Below are 25412 nucleotides of genomic sequence, written 5' to 3' on the forward strand. Positions count from 1 at the left end.
TGCTGTCTGCGGTGCACACTGGGTAGCCAATGAAGTTCCTCCAGGCCGGACGCCGTGGCCCAGGCCTGAGCCAGGGCCTTGCAAAGCCCAGCGCATGAGAGCCTACAGCAGCCCCTTGGGTTGTCAGAGTGGGGAACTGATGCCCAGCGCATACCTTCACTTCGGAAAGATCACTGCTGAGCTGATGAAATTGATAGCAGTATTTGGAATTGAGTATATTAAGAGTAATAAACACTTTTAGGACACATGATTTACTTGCAAGTTCATAATGCAATGCAGTAGAATAAATCATTCTGGAAAACCAACTTGTATAATACCTTTCACCAAAAATCAGTATTACAATTTTTTCTTTAAAATTATACCCGTTATCACTCATACAAGAACATTACATAGAAAACATTTTGTCAGAACTCAGCAAATGAGAGCAGATATAAAAGGATCAAAAGGACAAAATGCATTTAACTCATGTATTAAAGACAAAGATGAAAAAAGAAAAGAGTTTCTCATCTTCACCCAGAGGAAATGGTAGGCGTCGACTCGCCAGTGATTTTGGTCAAATGTGTCACACCTGTGTGCTGAGAGCCACCCCACCGATCTCTTGTGGCTGTGCACCATACACAGTACAGTAACAACCCTCAAGCAGGATGTTGGTCTTTAAAATCTTGGCTTTAAAGAATGACAAATGCCTTTGAAAATATTTTTTTCAGAGTCGCTATTATTAGAAAAGTACTTCAGTTAAGAAATCCATCTATATTCAATCTTAAATGGCAGTGCATTTGAAAAATGGCATTGATTTGTAATGTTTGCACTTTCAAAGAAAAAATATAGAAAGAACTTAAAAAAGCAAGGTAACGTCTTCAAAAAAAGTATTGATTCCAAAATTTACTGCACAAAAATATGTACTTCTTAAGTGTTTCTAATAAATTAACTCCATAACATTTGTATGTATATATATTTATATATATAATCCCTGATAATCTATAAAAGAGGGCCCATAATAAAATAAATGAACTTCAAAAGTACCCCCTTCATAAAATGTATTTAACATTATTTTTCTCAAATTTAAGGAATGTAACAATATGTACAACTCTTATGTATTAGTATAATACTAAAATAGTACAAGTCATATTAACAGGCTGTCATAATTCTAAAATGTTTCAGTCAAGTTAAAATTGGAGGACGGTGTGACTTCAAATGAATGCAATTATGCATGGGTGATCCACTCTCCAAGTGGAAATAACAATCATCTTATCTACAGTAGATTTCACAAGAGGTAGTGTTCAAGTTTAAAAAGTACATGCTTAATTATCTTTAATTGATAGATTCAGATGAAAAATGTGTTGATCTCTTAGATGATCAATTGGTGATCTTTTTAATATGAATCTGAAACACAAAAATAAATGTGTAAGACCATTAATTCTCAGTTTCAAAAACAGTCTTAGATGCAAAATGAAAATGTAACCAAATAAAGCAGTACCTAAGGGACTTCACTGCTTTAGTACATTCTTACCTCATTAAGAATGGCCCAAACAGCAGAATTCTGAATAATTGAAAGTCGAAAGGCTGCAATGGGATTCAGACTGGGGTCCACTATTCCTTCTGCCAAGCCATTCTCAAATTTTCCTTCAAAACAAAAACAGTACTCATTGGACAGTCTGAGATAAACACATGAAGTCACTGCTTTAAGGCACAAAAGGAATACACCAGGCATTTCTAGTAGATATCTAAGCGGGGATAAATGACTTCCCTTTTCCACTTTAATTCAGCTTTTAATATCTCATGAAATAGTGTATGCTTAAAAAGGGGCAACCTACTTCAGGCAGAGTGGACCTATATGCTCACTCTAAATTTTAAAAACCAAACAAGCATATTTGTTCTTATATCAATGATGGTTTACCTATAGGATGTTAGTATTGTGACTTAGTCAAAGTTTACCAAAACACAGTCTGTACCATCACTCAGGCTGACTGCTTGGAAAGCTAGGCCAGCAGTCCCAAACGTCAGTGATTAAACCGCAGTGCTTGGCTTCACGCCACATGTGTTCCCACCATAGAAACATCTAGAAGGAAGAACTAATGCCCTGTCTACATAGTTCCCTTAAAAATCTCCATGAAACACAATGAGCTTTAAAGAAAAAGCTCTCCTATAGGAATAAAGACCAAGAATGTCTATAAAAGCTTAGGTTATGTGTCTGATCAAATTTTTCTTGCTGTAAGGAATACGAAGTAATAAAATACTGTTAGAAAAGTGCTAAGAAAATGGTTCCTTTTGGACTCAATTTCTTAGACTTTTCCACAAAGAAACCATCTTCATGGACCAAGAGGAAGATTGGATAGTAGGTAGATGCTTACATATAGAAAGAGAAAATCAATTATCACAAATTCTTCATTGATGAAATTTACTACCTAGTAATAATTAAGTACAATTTTTTATAATAGAAGTGTGACAAAGAGGTACAACTTTTTCTTGGGACAACTTCATTTAAACGATTTCAAAATTAGGATCTATTATCAAAACTCAGCCCACACGTTTGTCTGCTGATGCTCATCTATGACATTTTACATACTTGACCTTTGGAAATGTCCTCCCATACAGCCCAGGTATGACCAAATACTAACACCAAATTCCAAATAAGAGATTTTTTTTTTTTAAATTTAGTACAGGGTCTCACTACGTAGATCAGACTCAGTGATTCTCCTGTTTTCAGCCTCCCAAGCACTGGGATTACAGCCGCATACCACATGCGCAGTCTTAATCGCTGTCCCAGCATGCCCCAGGGGTGGGGCAAGCACAGCATGCTGGGGGTCAAACCCTGGCTGCATCTGCCTAAGCAGGTGCGTTAGTCCGCAATCTGGCCAGCCCTCAAATAGAGGATTTTCAACGGCACACATTCATCACTCAAAGTTATTTATAGAGTTCTTTTAGCTTTTTCTCTCTGATTCACTGTCTAGTATATCATTATTACATTACAGATGAATAATTTCTAACCAAAGGTTCCTTGTAAGCCCCTGTCCCCTGCACAGGTAGGTTCAGAAGTGTGGGAGTCTTTTTATTTGCCCTGAGGTCCAAAATTGCTGGTGGAAGTGCAGTTTTGGCTTAAAAAATAGAATCCACCATAAAAAAAATACATACACTTCAGGAAAAGAAACATTTGCATAAATATTTTAATACTAAATTTAATGAGATATGAAAATCCTATCATGCATATGGACAAAGTCAATTTATCAGGAGTCAGTATCATATGCATTAAAATGTTTATGCAAATGTTATTTTCCTGAAATATGTACACATTTTATGGTGGCTTCTGCATCTACTGTAAATTCGTGCAGGATGAAAATTTTGCCTGACTTCTGACAGTGTAAGAAGAGTATAAAGAGCCTTTACTTAATAAACAATGTTGCTGTCACCAAAATGACTGCAATGTAAGTTTTACATACAACACTTTTATTTTGTAATTTTAGGTTGAATTTCATGAAGACACATTAACAACCTTGCAGCACAAAACAATTTTCAAAGTCATAATAATGGTTGAGGGCAATTTTTCTCTTCGGAAACACTACAATCTTGGTCCCAAGCCTAAACCACCCTAGTAAGACTCTACCACTGCTAAGCCACTGCACTTTTCTGTGGTAGGAGAAGCCATTATCAGTTCTGAGAATTTTTGTCAGCCTAGCCTGTGCTTTCTTGGAGATGTGGAAAGGGTCATCCTGGACATGGCAGCGCCCCAGCCCTCCTCTAGTGTCTTGATCCCCCAGCAACTGCGAGCTAAATAAACCTTTCCTTCCCTCATTTTGAGTGTCGGGTATTTGTCCCAGCAACAATAGAAAAGTAAGACAGCTTCCAATGTCTTCAACTCTTCAAGCAGTTGTTGCTGATGGCCTCGTCTTAAGAGTTTACCTTTCTCCGTACCCATGTCTGCAATTAAACAGGATTCAGTTAACTCATGCTTGGTGTTGTCTTGCTTGGTTAATCTGCCACTTGGAAACTCATTTTTAATAGCTTTGTTTCCTTTTTTTTTAACTTTTGTGAACAGCTTCTGCTGTGATGAGATATTCCATGTGAAACTAATTTTTCCAAGTAGGGAAAACTAGCGTGAGTGCTCAGGGTAGAAATGTACACCATAGTGACGTAACTACACAATAACAATGGTCTGACACCTAATTTTGAAATGTGACCTGAACTCCACTGGGTTAAATAGTGCACCATTAAACATCTCTTGTTGCTTTGGCATGACGAGTCAGCACTGGAAATTTAAACAGGCACCTACAGCAGCAACTGCGGCATCACAGCCTGTCAAATTATAGGCGCGTCCTTGCTACTTGCAGGAAGCCAGGAGAGCACAACCCCGACTCCTCCAGCCACCACTCGTTCACACCAGCTGTGGCACAAATGCACACACATGCGGTACGTGAGCAAGGCAGCATGGATGTGCCAGAATAAAAGTGTGCATGCTGCAAAATGCCACTTACATCACCTTATGTGTCACAATATATTACTTTTTTCCAACCATTTAAAAATGAGGAACTCTCCCAGAGACCACTGCTCCTCCTCTTCCTGTGAGCGGCCTGAGGTGACCTGTGAAAATGGTTCGCTACTCTCTTGACCCAGAAAACCCCACAAAATCATGCAAATCAAGAGGCTCAAATCTTCACATTCACTTTAAGAACACACGTGAAACTGCCCAGTATGCATATCCGAAAGGCCACCAAGTATCTGAAGGATGTCACATTAAAGAAGCAATGAATACCATTCCAGCATTAAGACGGTAGAGTGGGTAGGTGTGCCCAGGCCAAACAGTGGGGCTGGATGCAGGGTCCATAGGCCAAAAAGAGTGCTGAATTTTTGCTGCACGTGCTTAAAAATGCAGAGAATCATGCTGAGCTTAAGGGTTTAGATGTAGATTCTCTGGTTATTGAACATATCCAGGTGAACAAAGCACCCAAGATGTGCCGCCGTACTTACAGAACTCATGGCTGGATTAACCCATACATGAGCTCCCCCTGCCAGGTTGAGATGATCCTTACTGAAAAGGAACAAACTGTTCCCAAACCAGAAGAGGAAGTTGCAGAGAAGAGAAAGGCATCCCGGAAGAAACTGAAGAAACAAAAACTTATGGCATGGGAATAAATTAAGCATAAAATAAATGCAAATAAAATCAATGTTGTTTGCTATTAGTAAAAAATAAATATATAAACAAATAAAAATAAAAATGAAAACAATTTTTCTAAACATTCTTAGCCCACAGACCACTAAAAATCAGGCAGCGAGCCAGGGGCCACAGCCCACTGTTTCTGTTCTATCTACTCACGTGTTAACAAGCTAACAGCAAGGCAGGATATACTCAGATTGGAAAACGAGGTGGAGAAGGCTGCTACACTTTTCCTCAGTAAATACTGAACTTGTAGATTCCTAATTAATGGATCTATTCAAAACATATTAAAAATTTCATGAAGTCTGTCCATACTTGGTGTTAGACTGGGGTAGGCAGTACATGCCACAGAAAAGTACTACAGAAAACTGAATAAGGCCGGGGATTCCGAAGGAACAAATATGTGGAATGTCACCATTTTAACTAATGGCGTATCTAACAGTGTCACCTGATCCCTTGTCTCTAGAAATGACTTTCCAAACAGTAAAACGAGCTTCATAAAGACACTTACACTCTACAGTTGTAGCTTGAGCTATATATATACTCTCATCGGTGTGAAAAATGTGTGCATGAGATAGCAAAAGATAGCCCACGAGACAGGCGCTCACACTAGGACACCGGCTAAGCAAGTTAGGTGACTGAAAACTACGGTGAATGATTTTTAAAAATTTAAGAAGATGCATTGCCATTAACCTCTCTCAAAATACTTTTTTCTGTACCAGGGATCAAACACAGGACCCCACACTTGCCAGGCAGGCGCTTATGCCACTGAGCTATCTCCCCGGCCCACTCCTCAGCTCTGGAAGTCCTCTGTCAGGAGTGTCTCACTGTGCACTTGTGGCTGCCTCAATGTCCTGAATTGATTCAAAATATTAGCTTTCACAGCCACTTTGACTTTGGGGCAGTCATATGGTGCCACGTGAGTGGATGGCACGAGCAAAAGCACACCATACTACGTGTACAAGGCTGTCTCGCTGCTGGATGGCACGCAGCAGTGGCGTGCACTGTATTTTTCAATCACACCTCCTACACAGAGGGAAGAGGAGTCCCAAATCTGCTTCAGAGTGGTGGATGCAAAGGGGACATGTGTTCAAAGTGAGGGGAATGATTCTGAGGGGAATTCAGGGTAATGTGTCTTTTATCATAATAAGTTTTATTTAAACACATATTGTATACTAACATTAGGGAACACTAAAGAAACAATAGATAGGCCAGGGAGATAGCCTGTCGGTCTAAGCCCCTGCCTGGCAAGCGCAAGGACCCGAGTTCGATCCCCAGTGCTGCACGCCATGCTGGCCTGACTCCGGGTGCACCAAGCTAGCCACAGAGGCTGGGATGCCGGCACACATCTGTAATCCCAGTGCTGGAGAGGCCAAGACAGGAGGAGGATTACTACAAGTCTGAGCTGCATAGTGAGACCTGCACCAAATAAATAAATGATCAAGAAAATAACCAATGGAAAGTTAAAAAGAATGAGTTGACATAGAATGTCATACAGGTAAAGATTTCTAAGTATGTATTACAGAGGAACCTCACACACGGGCATAGTATCTGACAAGGTGAAAAGGAACAAGCCCTGCACACAGCCACACGGGTGGATCTCCTCACGATGAGAGAAAAACACAAGACCAGAGAAGGAAACACTGCGGACCACAGAGTGATAGCTGTATCACATTTTCAAATAAGCAAAATGCCAGAGTACATCATGGACAGAGATGTGTATGCGGAAAATCCCCACACCACAGATAAACAGCGGAGGCAGGAGAGCAGCTGTCTTGCCTTCAGGTGGAAGAGGAAGGGGAAGTCACCGGGCAAACAAACTTAAGCTGGGTGTGAACACATGGATGTTCATTATATCATTTCCGTATTGTCATGCAGCAAAATATCTAAAATATTTTCAAAATTCATGTTCTGAATATATCTGTGTATTTTGTCTTTTGCAAAAGAAACAAGGACAGGCCAAATAGCTCAGTGGATTAAAGCACCCGCAAGCAGGTGCAGGGGCCAGGGGTTCAATCCCAGGCCTGCCATGCCAGCCCTGCCCCCAGGGCACACTGAGATGCCAATTGAGACTGGGCATGGTGGCGAGCGCCTGTAATCCCAGCTCTTGGGAGGCTGTAAACAGGAGGATCACTACGACTCTGATTTAGTAATGAGACCCTGAACACCCTGTAGACCCTTCCCTAACATACAAAAAAAAAGAAAGAAAAGAAGCAAGAGGCAGAACAGAGACATGGACTGTGTTATCAGTGTGTGCTCTATTTTTCACTAGGCACAAAATATTTCTGAAAGGGCAGAAAGCATTACAGTTCCTGCCACTAGGGAGCCATTGGCAGGACGCCCACTGGCTGGCCAGGGGTCAGGGGTGGGGAAGTCCTTGGTCTGTAGAGTGTTTGGACGGTGTGCATTTATTCTCATTACAAATTAGCATTTGTCCTTGACCGGAAGGTGTAACAAATAAGTACAAAAAGGCAAGACAGAAGAGCAATCAGGAAGGAGGATTTTTTTTTTTTTTTTTTTTTTTTTTTTTTTTTTCCGGTACCAGGGATTGAACTCAGGACCTTGTGCTTGCCAGGCAGGCACTTATTCTACTGAGCTACCTCCGCAGGAAGGAGAAAATTTTGGAGTAACCTTGTCCACTCCTCTGTGCAGAAAGCCTTCTGCCCTTGTCTTCCCCCAGTGTTTCTCTTCCAAGGCAGCCACTCTCTCAGACCTAACCCACCTCAACCACCAGGAGCGCATACCCTGCCACTGACTACCTGTCATGGTCAACAGCACCTGCAGCCAGTAGCAGATCCCATTCAGTCAGGCTCCAAGGCGGGGCCCTTCTCTGTGGCTGTTCCCATCCAAGGCAGCTTGCAGGAGCTACCTGTCTCCAGGGTCTCCCTGGGAAGCTTCCAGCTGGGCTCCCATTCGGTGTGTGTGCAGCTACCGCTCAAATCTCCACTCTGCCCACACAGCACCCTTCAAGTAGAACTTCTCAATTCTGTGTCATACAAGTCAGGCCCTGAGGAAGAGCCATGGAGCTTCCTGTTCTTCTGGCCTCCTGTTCTTCTGGCCTTCTACTGTTCAGCCACAGCCTAATGCCTGACCCCATGTGGAAAGTGCTCCAGAACAAGCCAGGAAAACACATCAGTCCTGCAGATCTTCAGGTTAACTTACCTATTCTCTTTTGCTTATTACTTAGAAAAGTACAAACTTGTTTGAGTGAAGAGAAAATGTACACTCACTCACTGAATCAGAATCCCAGGGCGAGCACAGGGCAGAGCTGAGTCTGGTAAGCCCTTAATTACAGTGTCTGCAGCATGGGTTGAAGGACACGGGGGGCAGTTACACCAGGGGATTCGTGGATGTGGATCCAATTTGGATCTGGAATGGCCCCCAAAGACCCAGAACCCTTCCAAGGCCCCGGGAGGCCTAGCAGGAGGACGCTATATCTCTGCGTGTGCCTTAGAGGACCATGGCCCTTTCTTGTCTTTTTGTATTTCAGGAAAGGGTCTACAGGGTGTTCAGGGTCTCACTACTAGATCAGACTCCTAGTGACCCACCTGTTTACAGCCTCCTAAGAGCTGAGATTACAGGCACATGCCACCACACCCAGTCTTAATCAATGTCTCAGCATGCCCCGGGGGTGGGACTGGCACGCAGGCCTGGGATTGAACCCCTGGCCCCTGTGCCTGTTTGCAGGCACTTTAATCCGCTGAGCTATTTGGCCAGCTGATGGCCCCTTCCTGGCTCTCTTTTTGCTTCCCAGCCACCAGAGGGCAAGCAGACCCCTCTGTCATACTCCTTCCATGATGTCCTGCTCTACCACAGGCCCAAAAGCAATGGGCCAACCAACCATGGACAGATACCTCCAAAACGGTGAGCCAAATAAACTTTTCCACTTTTTTTAAGTTGATTCTTCTCAGCTGTTTTGTCACAGTGGCAGAAAGCTAACACAAAGGACACCAGAGCATTGATCAGGAGCAAAAATGACAGAGCAATTTAGCAGAGAAAGTGGCTAGAAATGTGGCCAGGCAATGGAAAAATAGCTCAGGTCTAGAAAAAGGAAAAGAGGAGGTCACCAGGCATGGAGGAGGGCGGAAGCTAAGGAACCCAACAACAGAAGTCACCAAGATGTCTGCGTGGGTCCACGGTGCTACCACACTTACGGTGGCAACTGCAGTGGCCTGGACACAGCTCCAGGTGGTTCCCTCCCTGAAGACAGAGTGTGCATGGCACCCTCACAGGGTGACTCAGGAGCCTCAGTGGCAGGGAGGTGCCGCTAGCATGAGTCCCAAGGTTGGGCTCCCGCAGGCACATGGGGCCAGGGCAGCCAGTCATGGTGGCCAATAAAGCAACCCCTGTGTTAAGACGCTCAGAGGTGACCAGGTGGCCACCAGTGTCAGTGGGCACTGAGACACAGAGGGTGCTGGGGTGGCAGGCAGGGACCAAAGTGCAGATTGTGGCATCCGGAATTCACCCAGGGAGAGACAGAATGAGAGGCAGTTGAGGGCTACCCTGCCACAAGTGACAGCAAGGACAGGGCAGATGAAGGAGGATGAGGAGCTGGTGAGTGAGTGCTCACCACAGCTCCTGTGGACAAGGGTGACACACAGGAACAGGCAAAACCAGGAGCACTCTGGGCACTGTGACCCTCAAGGTGCTCAATGGCGGTAAAGCATTTACAATTACTTTAGGAATAAGTCTAGAAAAAGAAAGGATATTTTACTCAAGTAGATGTTACCTATCCTGAAATAGCCATCTTCCAATCGTTTGTCTTTGGTTTCTTTGCTTATTTCCAAACCTTTGCTCTAAAATAAAACAAAAATATTTATTTTACAAGTAATTCTATTTAAAATACATTTATCTTATTAGTACATCTTAATCTAAATGAAAGTGGCATTTGCTACGCCACTATCTCTAAAAAAGAAAATTGAACTGCCACTTATCCATCAAAGTCACTTAAATGATCATTTGAATTTTTGCATTGTATAACGGTGGCTGGGAAATGAGACCCTAGGTCAATTTAACACAATATTATTTCCCATTGAAAGGCATACAGAAAAATTAATACAGACCTAAGGCTCTCTGTTATCGTAAGAGACACCTAAGATTCTTGATAGACCAATACAATTTAACAGGTGTTAAATGTTTACACAGTACTTTGGGGCTCAAAACACAAACAGTAAGTAAGCATTAAAGTAAAATAACGACTTGTTTTTAGCATAAATTCATTGTTTCCCAACAGAAAACAAAATGAAGACCATTTCTATGAATAAGGCAAATGGGCCAATATACCAGGTTACATTGAACTTCAAACACATTAACATGACCCTGGGTGGAGTCTTACAAATAAGTAGGCTTCCCTTTCATCTCACCAACAGGCTTTAAGCCAAGTCCCCCATGATTGGCTCCTAGGGGAGGGGCAGGGAATGGACAGCAGTACCTTTAAAGGCAAGACGTCCACAGTTGTGTTCAGCAGGATGTCTCCTGGGTGCTCCTGATTGCCACTGTGGAACAAGTAACTGAACACAAGGAAAAAAAGAAAAATACCATCAGACTCGGTTTCAGCAGGATGCAAGAAGACGACCTCAATCCAGCAGCTCCAGTCACCCAGGACTCTGCGGTACACACAGCGGCAAACAGGAAGCCACCCTAGGTGATGTCAGTCCCTCCAGTTGCCATTGATGTGGCTGTTGCTTAACATGACCTCAGGCGTAACTACAGAGAAGGCAATGACTGCAGGTCACTGTTTGCAACACTGCAGGTACAAACAGCATTGGCTGGGAACAGCCCAGAGCGCGGTAGCTAGGTGTGCTGCACACCTGCATGAGGGAGGGTCTCCCTGGGGACATCCAGGAGTCCTCTGATAGGAGAAGAATCAAACTAAATGCACTTCTTTGAAAACCCCTTGAAGAACGACTATGTGATGCAATGCGATAAATCTAGAAAATTCTTTGGGCATGTATATAAAGCTCTTGCATATTGACACTTTAAAAACCAATGATTCAAAGTAGTGTGGAAAGAACATGAACCAGAGAGAAGAGACAATATATGTGTTAATGTAAAGAATGGAAATTTAGTTACGTTAACTAGCTGAAAGTTCAGGCTTAGGAGTTAGAAAGACCTGGGTCCCTCGTCACAAGAGCCGTCACCTCTGGTCAGTTCAGTGAGCTTCCCAAATCTCAGTCACCTCTGACCAAAGCAGAACCCTTCACCCACCACACGTGCCTGTTCCAAGAAATTCAGAGGAGTTGGTGAAAAGCACCTTGCACATTTCAAACACTTGGCCAAGTATGTGTGACAGCAGGGTATGTCTGGCAGATGTCACACATGAGGAAGATGCAAACATTCCAAGCACAGACCTTTCTACCCTACGCTGCAATGACTTCCAGCACTCTCTTGGCCGAGCAGGTCAAAGCACAGAGCCAGGTGGACTACTGTGCAGGAAAGGATGCATGTAATCCAGAGTCTGGACAGGGTCAGAGGTGTCCGCCCTGTGATTATTCAGTGAAAACTCTGACATCACTGAGAACGAATACCACTGAAGTAAATGGCGGGGTCTATGTGGCCAGCAAAACTCTCACAGAGGAGTACACTGAAAAATCACATCCGGACTATGAGCCAAAGCAGAAAGTGTGCAGGATGCCCTGAAGAAATGTGCCAACATGGCCACACTGGTGTCCATGCAGGTACAACATGGCCACGCTGGTGTCCAAGGGGTTGAGATTTTTCTTCTCATTCTTCACACTTTTAATTTGTGTTATGAACACAGTATCAGAAAATAAAACATTTCATATCTGTATTGAGAAATACAAGCTTGTTTTTCCCCCTTCTGAGCAAATAAATAATTGTGGGAATCATAAGGCAATTCCCTTTCTCTATCCCAGGAAGGGTGAGGGCTTCCGTAAACTCGGAGAAAATTCAGACATTAAATCTTTCACAGAAATGTGTCCTACCAGAATTGTGACCTCAATTTATAGTTGTGTTCTCATAGAAATATTATCTTAGAGAAGTTTAAAAATTGAAGTACTGTTGTAAATTAGGTTTTTTGATGTCTGACATAGAAGGTCTTCAGCAGACTCTCCGAAAGCCCATCTGGCCCCTCTGTCTTCTTTTTCCAAGCACAGAAGTAAAGTGCTCTTGGGAACTCCCGCTTCTGGGAGGCTGAGGTAGGAGGATCACAGGTGTGAGCCTCAGAACTTAGTGAGACTCTGTCTCAGAACAAATGAATAAAAAAATAAGTAATTTTTAAAAACCTGAGCATGGAGCTCAGTGGGAAGGCCCTTGGTTCACACCCTAGTCCTAAAGGAGGAAAAAAAGATCAAAGACTGCGGAAGGCTGAGAAAAGACAGACTGGCCAAGGACTCTGGACTGCAAGGAACAATGTGGCGCTAAGTTCTGAAATGGTCTGTCATCTCGTACATTTTAGACTTGGAACTGGAGATGTCGGCCACCTGGAAACGCCCACAGGAGCAGACATCAGAGCTCCACACCCAGACTGCTCAGTGGAGCCCAAAGATCGCAAAGGAAAAGAATTTTAGACCATAACTGCTCCACACCAGCCAGCACCACAGAAAAACAATGTGGCCACCCTAAGCCACGTCTGCAAGGCCCCGTGGGCAGCTGACAGGGCTGTGCATGCTGAGCCGCATGACACAGTGCCCCAGTCGCCCCTGGAGCTGTGTCACCTCAGCTGGATGGGAGTGGAGGCCTTCTTTCCCAGGACGATATCACCGGAGAGCACGAGGCAGCAGTAAGGGTGTCGTCACAGAGGTCAGATGGGGGCCAGCACCCCTGCCCCATCCAGCAGAAAGAGGGGCCTCTGCCTCTTCTGGTGTCAACAAGAGATAAGCAAAGAGCCGCCTCTCCCCCACCTGGAAGGAAGGAGGTGGCAGTGCCTCCCCCCGCCTGGAGCCATGGCATCAAGGAAGCCAGAGAGGACGGAAGGGGACTCAGTGTCTCATGACATTGAACCCACGATGCCCAGGCTTTAGATGTATAAAACCAAGAGCAGTCTCAACGGAGTAAAAAAATGAATAAATAATCAATAAACATCAACCCAAAGATGTCAGAGATGCCAGAATAACCTGGAGAACTGCAAGGAACCATCATAAAAATGCTTCAACAGGGAAGTATACACGTTGGAGACAAATGAAAACTCCGAAAAATCTTCAGGAAATGGAAGATATAAAGAACCAAGCAAAAATTTTACAACCAAAACAGAAACTCAAGGGACGGGCTGGACGGCAAAGTGGAGGAGGGAGGGTGAGAGACAATGCATACGAGGGCGGAACAATGAGAACCGCTCGATGTGGAGAATGGACAAAGCACTGATGGAGAAAAAAGACCGAAGAGAGCTTAGGAGCCCAAGGGACTCGAGCAGATGATCGCCACTTTGTAGTCGCAGAAGGGGGAAGGGCTGGGGCTGAAGACCGGAAGACATACTGCCAAAACTCTGAACAGTCCTACACCCATGAAGAAAATTAAATTTGCAAGAAGCCCATGGTTCATTCACTTTCAAGCGCTCCCTCCCCATCCAGGGTGGCTGCCCGCCATGCCTGTTTCCTTCCTTCCCCCTTTCCCTCCCCTCTCCTCTTCTGTCCTCTCTCCCCTTCTCCCCTACCTTCACATGAATCATTTGCATTTTAAAAAAGAAAAAAGACAAGTAAGTTTTGTCATTTAAAAACTCCTCCAAGAGAATTCAGAACCTCACCTCCAGATATCACTGGAGAATCCCGTCAGACACTTACAGAATGAACGCCAATTCTACACAGTCTCTTCCAAAAGCAACTCCCTCCAACTCATTTTACAAGGCAACCTGACACCAGTCCAAATAGAGTTCCAATAAATGAAAATTACAAACCAATGCCCTTGCACACACGGACACAAAATTATTACAAAATAGTTGCATACAGAATCAACAACACATAAACGTATTTACACATTGTTACTGAGTGTATTCTAGGGGTACTGAGCTGGTCTCTCTCTCTCTCTCACTCACACTCACACACACACACACACACACACACACACTCACTCCAAGACTTACTCTAGAAACCTAGGAACAGAGTGGCAACTTCTTCAGCTTGGTAATAAGCATGCATAAAGCCCTACAGCTAACTTAATGGACACAGAGTATTTCTCCTGAAGATTGAGCACTAAGATGATGCCCTCTCAGTACTTGTTCAACATTGTACTGAAAAGCGCTAGCCTCGATAATAAGGGAAGAACAGGAAAGAAAAGGGGCACAGATTGGAACAAAAGAAATAAAACTGTCCTTATTTGCAGATGACAGGATTAAAATATTTTCAAAAAATTCTAAAACTACTAAGTAGAGCAAGGTAACAGGATCCACGAACGACACATAGATTGATGGATATTCCCATGTGTCACAGAAAAGAGAGCTACGTCTTACTAAGTATGCCATGGGTAGTCTGGGAAACACCCAAAAATGAAGAACCGAAGAAATCATGATTATGTTTTCAAAAAGGGAGAAGCAGGGGGTGGAGGGGTTAATCCCCAGACCTGCCACACTGGCCCCACCCCCAGGGCGTGCTGAGATGGCAACTGGAACTGGGCGTGGTGGTGCACACCCATAATCCCAGCGCTTGGGAGGCTGTAAACAGGTGGATCACTACAAGTCCGATCTAGTAGTGAGGTCCTGAACATCCTGTAAACCCTTCCCTAAAATACAGAAAAAAAAGGGGGGAGGAAAAAGTACTAAATTTTGTAAAATAAATGTGAGTGCTGCAAAACATAAAAGGATCGTAAATTTATCCATGGTGTACTAACAATAATTCAGGATTTGCAAAAACACTGACTCAGAATAGTCACAGTATGTTAAATTTCTCATTTTAACCAAATCACAGCGCTAATCACCCACCTGAACTGAATTTTAAGGGATATTCTAGAATAAGGACAGGAAAACTAAGAGTATGAAAAAGGTTTAAATAAAAGTATTTTAAAATTGTGCTGAATATAAATAAGCCCAGAAATATCTACAGAATTCACCAGATATGTTCAATGATGACTTCATGCTATAAATGTTTTCTATAATCCAGTGTTTGCAACCCATCGTCTCCTCGTATCTGTTAGGCACACACACACAAATTCTACCATACCACAAATCACATCATGAATAAGTAAAATCTAAATTCTAAGCAAATATAACAAGAGTCACCAACCTTTCTACATTGACTGGCTTATCGAATTTAAACAAGATGTAGTCTCCAGCATTTGGGGTTATAGCCCAGAAGAAATCTTCCCCCATGTATGTTTTCTCCAGTGTGTGTCCCTGATAAACCTTCAAAGAAGTCGAGACCTCTGCGGGTGGATTTACATGGATTTTAAGAAGTAATGGTTTCATGTAGTCTTTATCCTAGAAAAAAATGTTATGTATGCTATTCAATAACGTACAACTTACTTAAGAAGAAAATGCACAGTTACACACTAACAAGTTGTACACCCATGAACAAATAAAATTTAAACTACCAACCGTGAGTTTCTGAATTTTTCCAGACAGTGATGAATGGAGGCCAACATGTTGGAAAAGCGAAGGTCTGAAGCGAATTCGCAAATTGGCTTTCTGTCTATCGCAATGTTTCTAAACAGTTTAAAAGAAAAGAAAACAACTTGTCAGTTGCATAATAAAGTGAAATCAAGTCCTTATCTGGAAAAATGAGGAGATGCAAGTAATAATTCCAAAATTATGAGGCATTAAGGTATTTGCTATCGGGGCCGGGGAGATGGCTCTGGAGAATAAGCGCTTCCCTGGCACCAAAAAAGAAAACAAAAGAGAGAGATTCGCTCTTTTGTAACCAACAGCCACGATCTGGAAATTGAAAATTTCTGAGGCATTAAACCTTGGAAGAAGGGAGAATTTAATTTCAACCATCCTTCACAATATGTTAATATAGATTTGACATTTAAGACTAAAATGCACAAACTATAGCAGATTGGTTTAAATATTCAAATTACCAGACACATAACAAAGAATTTTCAAAATAATAAACATTTTGTTTGCATGAATGCAATTTGCAGATGTGAGGCAAGTGATGCTAAAAGGCCCATGAACAAATCCACCTTAACAGTTAAGGGCAAATTCACAGATTGGTCACACTATAGCCAATCACACTACAGCAAACCCCACTACAGCCACTCACACTACAGCCAGTCCCACTAGAGCCAATTATACCATAGCCAACCACATTATAGCCTGTCACCCTACATTTCCACCCCCAGGTGCCTGAGGCTCAGACATGATGGTCCATCCTGTACAGGCACCTGATTATGTCTCAGAAGAGTCAGGGCTACTTTGACACATTTTTCAAACTCTTCAGTTTGCGCAACTTATGTAAGTTTGAGGCCAAAAAGTAAAGAAGACATATTTTAAGGTATTACTCCTTTGAAAGATTTCTAATAATTGGGTGCTAAAATGCCTAATTCTTATGGGATGTCATCAGCATTCAATCAGCAGCACAGAGTTGAAACAGTATATTTCATTTACACAAATAGGAGGTTGGGGGAGGAAAACAAGAGAGAATGATGAGGAAAATCAATCTGAGGGGGAGAGGGCAACCAGAAATGTAGAGGGGAGACAGGAAGTGACATCAGAGTCTGGGACCAAGCCCATCACTGCAGATGAAACATGGCATTCACACCGGAAGGGCCCTGGAAGAATGGTGCAGCGTGGGAAGATCTGTGGATGGCCTGAAGTGTTTCCCACACCACTGTCAAAGACAGACTATTTAGGGGGCTGGCAAGGATGGGGGCTACTTCCTCAACAGCTTAAAGGAAGCAACTGAAGGACCAAAGGCCACAAAAAAACACAGACTGAGGAACAGTGGACCTAAGGTTGATTTTAAAAGAATTTTTCTGCTTTAATTTTCACTGAGAGTTTTTACCACATAGGATCATTTTGCAGTCTTACCACATAATACATCTATTATTAAACTACACAGGATGTATTATAGGCAACTGTAGGCATCAGGAAGCTAAAGACGACAGTCACATTTTTGTGTTCTACAGTAAAAATTTCTGTAAGTCTCCAAGAAAATACACAAAAAGGTTTAGATTTTAAAATTATTTGTTCAAATCAACTTATATGGTCAAGTAGTATTGCAAACTAGGCATATCTTCTACTTTGCTGTATTCCCTAACTTGCCTTGAGAATGTATTGTTTGGGATTTTTGGTTGTTGCTTTTAAACAGAGAATGTAATGATAGCTCAGATACTATGAGGGAGAATCTCAAATCTTATTGGCAGATAATAAAATCATACCATTCTAGAAACTATAATGAAGTCATGAAGTCAAATTATATAAATGCTTATTATTACAATAAATGATCATTTAACTCTATAGTAATTTAACCCATATGTTAAATGTTTATTAATTTCTATATGTCAAAATTGACAACAGTCATTAAGGATTCACACACATATATTTTATGTTCACACCAAATAGATAAGTTATTTTCTCTCTAGAAATACAATTCAAATTGAACAAGAACATACATCTAATTACTTCACACTAATTTCTGTGGAAATAACCTGCTGTCTGAAGGATCAAGGCAAAAATTACTATCTCACTTACCTGCCACCCTGACCCGAGGGTTACCAAACAGCTACATTTCTTGGAAGTAACACATGAGACAGACTTTACTCTGAATTGCTGTTTGGGTGTAAGATGGTGCTCTTATCTTTTTCCTCTTCCTGGAGGGGTGAGAGCCTAGTAATTTCCACAAATATGTACAAACCACTAAAACCCCCTGCGGGGCAGGGCTGAGCAGCCAACAGCAGCAGACCCCAAAGAGGCTGGCGACGCACAGCAGCCACATGGGGATGGCACCGTGCGGCAATGGTTGCTGGCTCCCAAGGTTTTCTTAACGACGCTTCCGGATCAGGCTCCTCAGCGGCTTAGGGAAGTCAATGAGCAGCTGAGGCACCAAAAGGAAAGCCCTTTGCTCTCTGCTCCCTTGACTGTCTGTGGGAAAAGGTGGCTCTGGAAAAGCCTCTTCCTAAGGGAAGCAGAGGAGCCATGCTCGCCGTGCCCCACGAGGAAGGAATGACCTTACCGCGTCTTTCTCCGGGTTGCAGACTTTCACCCAGAGGATGTGGTCCAGGAGCCAGTCAATGGGCTTCTCCTTATAGAACATGAATATGAACTCCACGATCAAGGTGAGGTCTGGCGCCTGGAACATTTTACCTGGAAGGACATTCACAGTCGAGAGCTGGGACAGTGAAGAGGCCGGTCACCAAACAGCTTAATGAGTGAAGTCTGTGACCCAAGTGTACCAACAACTGCCCTTCCTACCCTAACTCCTCACAAGCACCAGGCGGACCACTGAGCCACACAGCCACCCGCTGGAGGGAGCCGCAGAGGTGACCAAGGCCTCATGCTCTCACCCAGGCCCAGGCAAGTTTTTCTCGCGTGTCTTACTAAAATGCTTGCCACTGGAGAAGCACGAGAGGCATACAGTGATATACAGATCTCTTGATAAATGCAAATGTGTGTATAAATCAACAAATGTGAAATCTCCTAAATTTTCTTTCATTGAGACTTCACAAGTAAAAATGATTTTTAAATTTTAACATGAGTTTGTTTTGGTTTTTGTGGTACTCAAGATTGAACCCAAGGCCTTCACACTGACCTACATCCTCAGACCTTTTTTGTTTTTATTTAAAGGTAAGGTCTCAAAATGTTGCCCAGGCAGGGCTTGGGATCTTCCTGCCTCAGCCTCCCAGAGGGCTGGGATTACAGGTGTGTACTACACACCCGGCTTAAAATAAGTATTGAGTTCAATAAGTTCAGAGCCACCGAGGTCTCTCTTGGGTTGGCGTCTGATGCTCCACACAAAGAGGTTTAACTAATTTTATTAAGAACAATCCACTTCCTCAGGAAAAACACAACTAATGACTAAAAAGGCAAACAGCCTAAGATCCCGAGAGTCGGTTGGTTTGAAGACATGCATAAATCTGAAGCTCTTCTTACCAATGAAGCCCAGCTGGGAAAACTCCAGAATCATCCACTCCTCAGAAGAAAGTTGAAGGGCAAAGTTTTTGATAGTATTAAAATAATTCTGCTTGACAATGATATCATCCTCAAGCTAGAGAAAAAGAATAATCACATTAGTCAGAAAGAAGAGGCAAGACACAGAAAGCACCTGCTCCAGAGAAACCCAAGCACGCTTCTGTGAGGAAAATCAAGAAAACAAGCAAGATAAAAAAAGAAACGTTATCAAAAGGAAATAAGGAAAGTAAAATGAAAGCTGTGCTGCAGGTCAACCGAACCATCCCCCTCCTGGTGGAAACAACGAAACTACTCCACGAGTGCTGCCGCCGCTGCGGCCATCATAGGCCAGGGGGACAGAGGTGACAATGGCAGCCTTGTGGCACCTTCTGTGTCTACCACACAGCACCGGGGATCCACACCGGGGTACAGGGTGCCCACTGCGCTCTCCCTGGGGAAGAGGGCTGCTTTGTCTTGCACCCCCGCCGCGGACCCCAGCGCATGTTTGGTAAATGCTCCTGCACCCCCCCCCATACATTTTTAGAGAAAAGGTTCACACTGCGACTAGCAGCGTCTTAGTTACTTTGTGGCTGTTACTGTGTTGTGGTTGTTCCATGGAGTGGAGTCCCCTGCTGAGGGCTTTCCATTGCTGCGACAAAATACCTGATGACCAAAATTAAGGAAGAAAAGGTTTACTTAGTTCACACGGTGTGGAGGCTTCAGTCCATACTCGGCTGGCTCCATGGCAAGGTGGCACAGCAGAAGAGTGACAGTTAATGGGGTTGAAGATACAAAAGCAACAGAGCAGAAGGGGGAGACAGGGGAGGAGCAGGAGCAAGCCTCTCTCCCTCCCTTACGTGGTATGCAGGCTGCCTGCCCCAGGGCGGGTGTAGTGCCCATAATCCCAGCATTGGATCATGAATCAATCACAAACTCTAGAAACTGCCCCGCCCCGTGACTGCACAAGGCCTTGGGGACTTGCAGACACAAACCGTAACAAGTGGTTTCCTCTTAGTATAGAAAGTCTTTTCACTCTTTCAGGTTACAAATCCATCCTAGGCATGTCCAACCCACCCTATAACTCACCAGTCTTTTGTGTATGGGGGGTGGGAAGGTGGGCGAGCGGCCCTCATTTGAGTGAAGAGGAATTGCTTTGGGCTGCATAGACAACATGCAATACAGCTAAGACACATGAGTGACAGAACTTCCTTTTCAAATGTTTCAATTATAACATTTTTGAAAACAAAGGCACGCCGGCATCCCGCCCTCTAGGAGGCTGAGGCAGGAGGATCACGAGTTCCAGCCCAACCCAGGCAACTCTGTGACGCTGCACGCTTCACAGGCCCTGGGTTCGGTCCCTAGTAGTGAAAAGCAAAGCAACCAGTTGCAGCTTGGACAAGCCAATGCGACAACAGGTGCGCGTGGCCAGCGTACAGACGTCCTCCCGTGCCCTTAGATCTCTGGCTCACAGCAGACGGTCAGGTACCTGTTAGTTCCTACACGTGGCTGTGTATCACCGATGCGGGACAGAGCCTCAAGAGTTCCCTTTGCAGACACCTACAAAATCCCAGGGAAGCCTGGCAACTCACCCAGCGCCAGCTGTCCGTCCCTGACTCTGTGCACTCTTAGCCTGTGCACCTGGGCTTGGCCTTTCTTCCAGGCCACCACGGAGGGGCCAGGTCGGGGTCCTGAGTGGGCTGAGGCTCCTCCCCAGAGCCTTCTCTAGTCTTATGTGAAACCCACAAGAGGATTTTAAAGTCTGAAAGCAGCTTTTCTTGTCTTTATTTTACTCCATCACTTCTCACCCCCTAGGTAATCTTTATTTTAGTGTTGGATTATTCATCTGTCAAACTCCCGCATGGAAAAAGCCCCACTGCGGGCCCAGACCCTGGGGAGGTGGTGGGCAGCGAGGCAAGGTGCAGGGCCATGTGGCGTCACCCTGGCTCTCCAAGGAAGCTGCCTATATGCACGCTTGCTGACCACAACGAAGGGGGGGACCCGTGCCAGCCCCAGGTGAGGGTAAAGTCCACTTGGCACCAAGCAGCTCATTTAGCACGCGGACCGGCAGCCACATGTGGCACATCTCCCAGGAAAACCGCTTCGTTCCGCTCTCACAACTCGTCAGTGGCACTGTCCTCCCCTCCACCAGTGGGACACCTGCGACCTAACAGCAGGACAGTGTCGCTGCTGGGGCCCTGTCCAGGGTACAGTTCCCTGCAATAACCCAAATGCCACTGGCTTTTCTATAATGAGCCATTCGTGTGTGTGTGTGTGTGTGTGTGTGTGTGTGTGTGTGTGTGTGTGTGTTTACTGCATGTGTGGATGTGGGTGACCAGGTCCACAGCAAAGATAGAAATGCTCCTCAGGCCATAAGGCCCTAGCGTGCCACAGCCAGCCGCCACCTCACCTCCCCAACATCCTGACCTGTGCTGGCGGGGAACGGTGGTCCATCTCCATGATTCTGTCATTTTAAGAATGCTGTAGAAGCTGAATCGGGTGGCAATAAGCCCTAGAGGTTGGCTGCCAGACAGAGTGTGCGCCTTCGGACCTGGGGTGCTGTGTGCCGGTTTGTCTCTGCTGGTTGTTCCATGGAATGGAGTCCCCTGCTGCGGCACAGCTGAGGCTTGCAGTGCAGGTGCCTAGTGACCCTAACCCTTCGTGGACACAGCGTTTGGCCACGGCAGGGGCCACGCTGCAGAGTCCGACGCGGCCCTTGTTAGTGACGGCCCATTCACAGAGGGAAGTTTGCTGCATCTGAAATAGGCAAATGCCCTCCAAGCATATGGCTTACATTCTTTAAAAGCAGGAGGAGATACTGGGCACTAAGGGCAGTGATCCATGAGGAGGAGGGAAACGGGATGAGGGCGCCAGGGGTAGAAGCGAGATTGCCGTGGTGCGCCCACAAGTTTCAATTTCGTAATGCTGTGTTTTGTGTAACTGAACAGGAAAAGTACAAGACCTAACCACGAATGCAAACAGAAACAAAGGGACCCAGTTTGGCACAGGGTTGGCAGCATGGTCACAGAGGACCGTGCACGGCTTGGTGGCCTTCACACATGGTACTCTGATGATACGAGTAAGTCCACAGCGGCATCCACGAGACGGGATAGCGGGCCTGAGCGTAGCGGGCATCTTGGTGCTACGATTACTCCTGGCTCTCTGCAGCTCAAGGTGCACTGCAGGGACGAGAGGTGTGCTATGAGGCTCTAGTTACTGAAAACCAAGACTTTCAGCGTAAGAGAAAATGCAAGTATAAAATCAAAACCATTTAAGTAAACCTCTATAATCTTATATCTGACTTGGAAATACCAATAGATATGTATAGAGTCCTTTTTCTCTAATACCTCTTTCCTTGCTGGAAGTCCTGGAAGCAAAGGCAGCATGGCAAAAGGGAGTGTCTCAGGTGCCAGAGATGTCCTTACACACTGTCCGCCGGAGAGGGGCAGGCTCCTGGGACAAGTGGCAGATTCCAGATGTGGGCCCAGAAGGGCCATAAACATGCACACCAGCCAGCCAAGAAGCGGTCACCAAGTAGGACTTACACAGAAAGAGGCAGGCGGACAGACTGGACCAAGATGTACCAAGGTGGGCTGTGGTAAGAATAACTGATCAAATATTCTTTAAAACCCCACAAGTTGAGCCAGCCGTGGTGCTACACACCTTTAACACCAGCACTCTGGAGGCTGAAGCAGAAGGATCAGCAAGAGTTTGAGACTAGCCTGGGCTACACAGTGAGTTCAAGTCTCACCTGAACTACTCGGGGAAATCCTTTCTCAACAAACAAGCAAAGAAACCCCGGTGAGTTTATAATGACGTCTTTAAAATGGCTACCATGGGGGACTTCCAAGGCATGAGCTTTAAACAATAAAGAGAAAGAAACAAAAGAGAAAGAAGCAAACATTTATTCTGCTTTTGCCTTATGAATTGTTTTTCAAGGTAAGCAAATAGTTAAGGCGAAGAAATTCTTTATAGAAGAACTGAGCTTCAAGGAGCATTAGAGCTTAGGAAGTTAGAAAACTACCCCTCAAACGCATCTAACAAAATAACTCATTGAGGGGCCGAGGGGCCGGTGAGATAGTTCAGGGGACTAAAGCTCCTGCTTAGGCCAGCTTAGGGAAGCACAGGGAGCACAGTTTGATCCCGGCACCACATGCTGTGCCAGCCCCGCCTCCAGGGCAGTCTGAGCCACAGTCTGGTACACGCCTGTAATCCCAGTGCTGGGGAGGCTGAAAAACAGAAGGATCACTATGAATCTGAGCTGTGTAGTGAGACCCCATACCAAATGCATTAAAAAAAAAAAAAAAAAAGAAAATCATCAGTGTGCCAGGACTACCGGATGGCTCCCTGGGCGCATACTGGAGGGGGGGGGAGTGGCACAGTGAGCCACTGTCCTTCTGGAGCCGCCAGCTACACGTGCTGCACTCACAGAGCCCCCAGAAGTGCCTGGATCAGCTCCCTGTTACCAGAATGCACTGCTTTCCACGCCAAGTCATGGGCAACAGGGACTCAGGCAACAGGGCCCTTATGAATCTTGCCGACGTCAGTGGACACTTGGCCCCAAGCCACAGCCAGCACACTAGGGGAGAAAGCTTTGCTTCTAAGGTGTGTGTCCTTAATGCCCTGAATTAGCCCCAGGCTCTGCTGCCTTTTGCAAAGTACCCTTTCAAAGTCTTGGGTCTGCTCCATCTCCCACAATGCAATGGTGAAGCCACATCGCCCAGGAGATCCCAAGGGAGCCTGGGATACATCCCCATGTTTCCTGACTCCTCACCCTCGTCTTTTCCAGACTTTCCCAAGTGACCACTCTCCTTTATAAATATTTAAAACTAACATAATCTGAGGACCTTTAAAGGCCAAAAATGTTTTCCCACTAAACTTTATAGCTCATAAGGAACTCATTAACTGAGCTGGGCATAATGTAAAGTTATAAAGACATAAAAATAAAGCAAATCTTTTTCCTTAAGGCTCCAATTTGGGGCAAATAAAAGTTTTAAGAATACTTATTGAATCATTTTTGAAACCGCGGAAATAGTAAGAAACAAAATAACCAACAATATAGTAATTATAATATCTGAATAATAAATGGTACTTCAAGAAATGATCAAAATTATACCAAATTATATTTGCTGGGATTTAATGGGATGGGCCACGATAAGTGACTACAAAACAGGCTATCAGGTAGCAGACTAAGTGCCTGCTTAGGCAAGCGCAGGAACCGGGGTTCGATTCCTAGCACCACATGCTGCGGCAGCCACTGAGACCAGGCGTGGTGGTGCACACCTGTAATCCCAGCACTGGGGAGGCTGAAAACAGGAGGATCACTGCGAGTCTGAGCGGTGTCGGGATACCCTGAAGCAAATACATAAAAACCCAGCAGGCTATCAGGTAGCACCGAGAGTATGGTGCTATAATTGTTAACAAGGCTATTTTATACGTGGTGGAGAGGATCACTGGGATCCTCCTTCCTGCATGAGTAGAGATTAAACAGAAGCACACAAAAAAGCCAGAGTCCCTCCCGGGGACACGGTACGATGTGACTGGGAGGCCACACCTGATGCCTGACCTGTCTCTGGGGGAACAAAGGAGTAGACCCACATCCACTGGCTCTGACTGTGGGGCCTGCACCCTGAAGGTCTGGTTTTCACCATGAATCATAAAGCTGGGTCCAAGAATCAAGCATTACCAATTAGCACAGAGGCTGCAGTGCCACAGACAGCCACTAGGGCGAGCACCAGCATTATGGCTTACTACAACCCAGGGAGGCCACAGTACTGCACACACATGCGCGGGCCCCCCCCCCCCCGCGCGCGCGCGCACACACACACACACACACACACACACACACACACACACGAGGAGGAGCACCACAGAGAAAATTAGCAAACCTCAGATCACACCTGAAACCCAGAAACAACTGGGCCTCAGAAAAGGCTGAAGAGGACCCCAGGTTCTCCCTAGAATGAGTAGAGGAAGTCCTGAGTGCGCCAGATTATCAGGGTTAGCAGAGGTGGCTGACTTTTGAAATAACTAAATCGCCACAGCTCCAACAAAAAACAGGAAAGAAACAGAACTAGGGCATATTCAAAGGAACAAGTTAAATCTCCAGAGTCAAACTCCCTAAAATTGGAGATACATGATTAAGAATTGAAAATAGCTGGGGAGATAGCTCTGCAGCTACAAGGTCCTGGGTTCGATCCCAGGTGAAAGAAGGAAAGAAGGAAAGAAGGAAGGGAGGGAGGGAGGGAGGGGAGGGGAGGGGAAGGGAGG

The 25412-nt window shown here is 44.9% G+C and overlaps 1 protein-coding gene across 4 annotated transcripts in view; it reads right to left on the reverse strand.

The window, feature by feature from the left end:
• Window positions 1–233: 233 nt before the first annotated feature.
• Window positions 234–25412, reverse strand: part of Mgat4a (mannosyl (alpha-1,3-)-glycoprotein beta-1,4-N-acetylglucosaminyltransferase, isozyme A) — a 131854-nt gene continuing 106675 nt past the window's right edge. For all 4 annotated transcript variants that reach the window (XM_023717349.1, XM_023717348.1, XM_004633182.2 and 1 more), the window contains 8 exons: window positions 19128–19242; window positions 18211–18341; window positions 15633–15740; window positions 15322–15515; window positions 10581–10659; window positions 9879–9945; window positions 1511–1623; window positions 234–1383 (listed from right to left, as the gene is read on the reverse strand). In XM_023717349.1, the coding sequence (XP_023573117.1) occupies window positions 1357–1383; window positions 1511–1623; window positions 9879–9945; window positions 10581–10659; window positions 15322–15515; window positions 15633–15740; window positions 18211–18341; window positions 19128–19242 (834 nt within the window). In that variant the 3' untranslated portion in view covers window positions 234–1356. The remainder of the gene's footprint in view (window positions 1384–1510; window positions 1624–9878; window positions 9946–10580; window positions 10660–15321; window positions 15516–15632; window positions 15741–18210; window positions 18342–19127; window positions 19243–25412) is intronic.

The sequence above is a fragment of the Octodon degus genome, unplaced genomic scaffold (assembly GCF_000260255.1).
Source record: "Octodon degus isolate 3935 unplaced genomic scaffold, OctDeg1.0 scaffold00052, whole genome shotgun sequence".
NCBI classification, from domain to species: Eukaryota; Metazoa; Chordata; class Mammalia; order Rodentia; family Octodontidae; genus Octodon; species Octodon degus.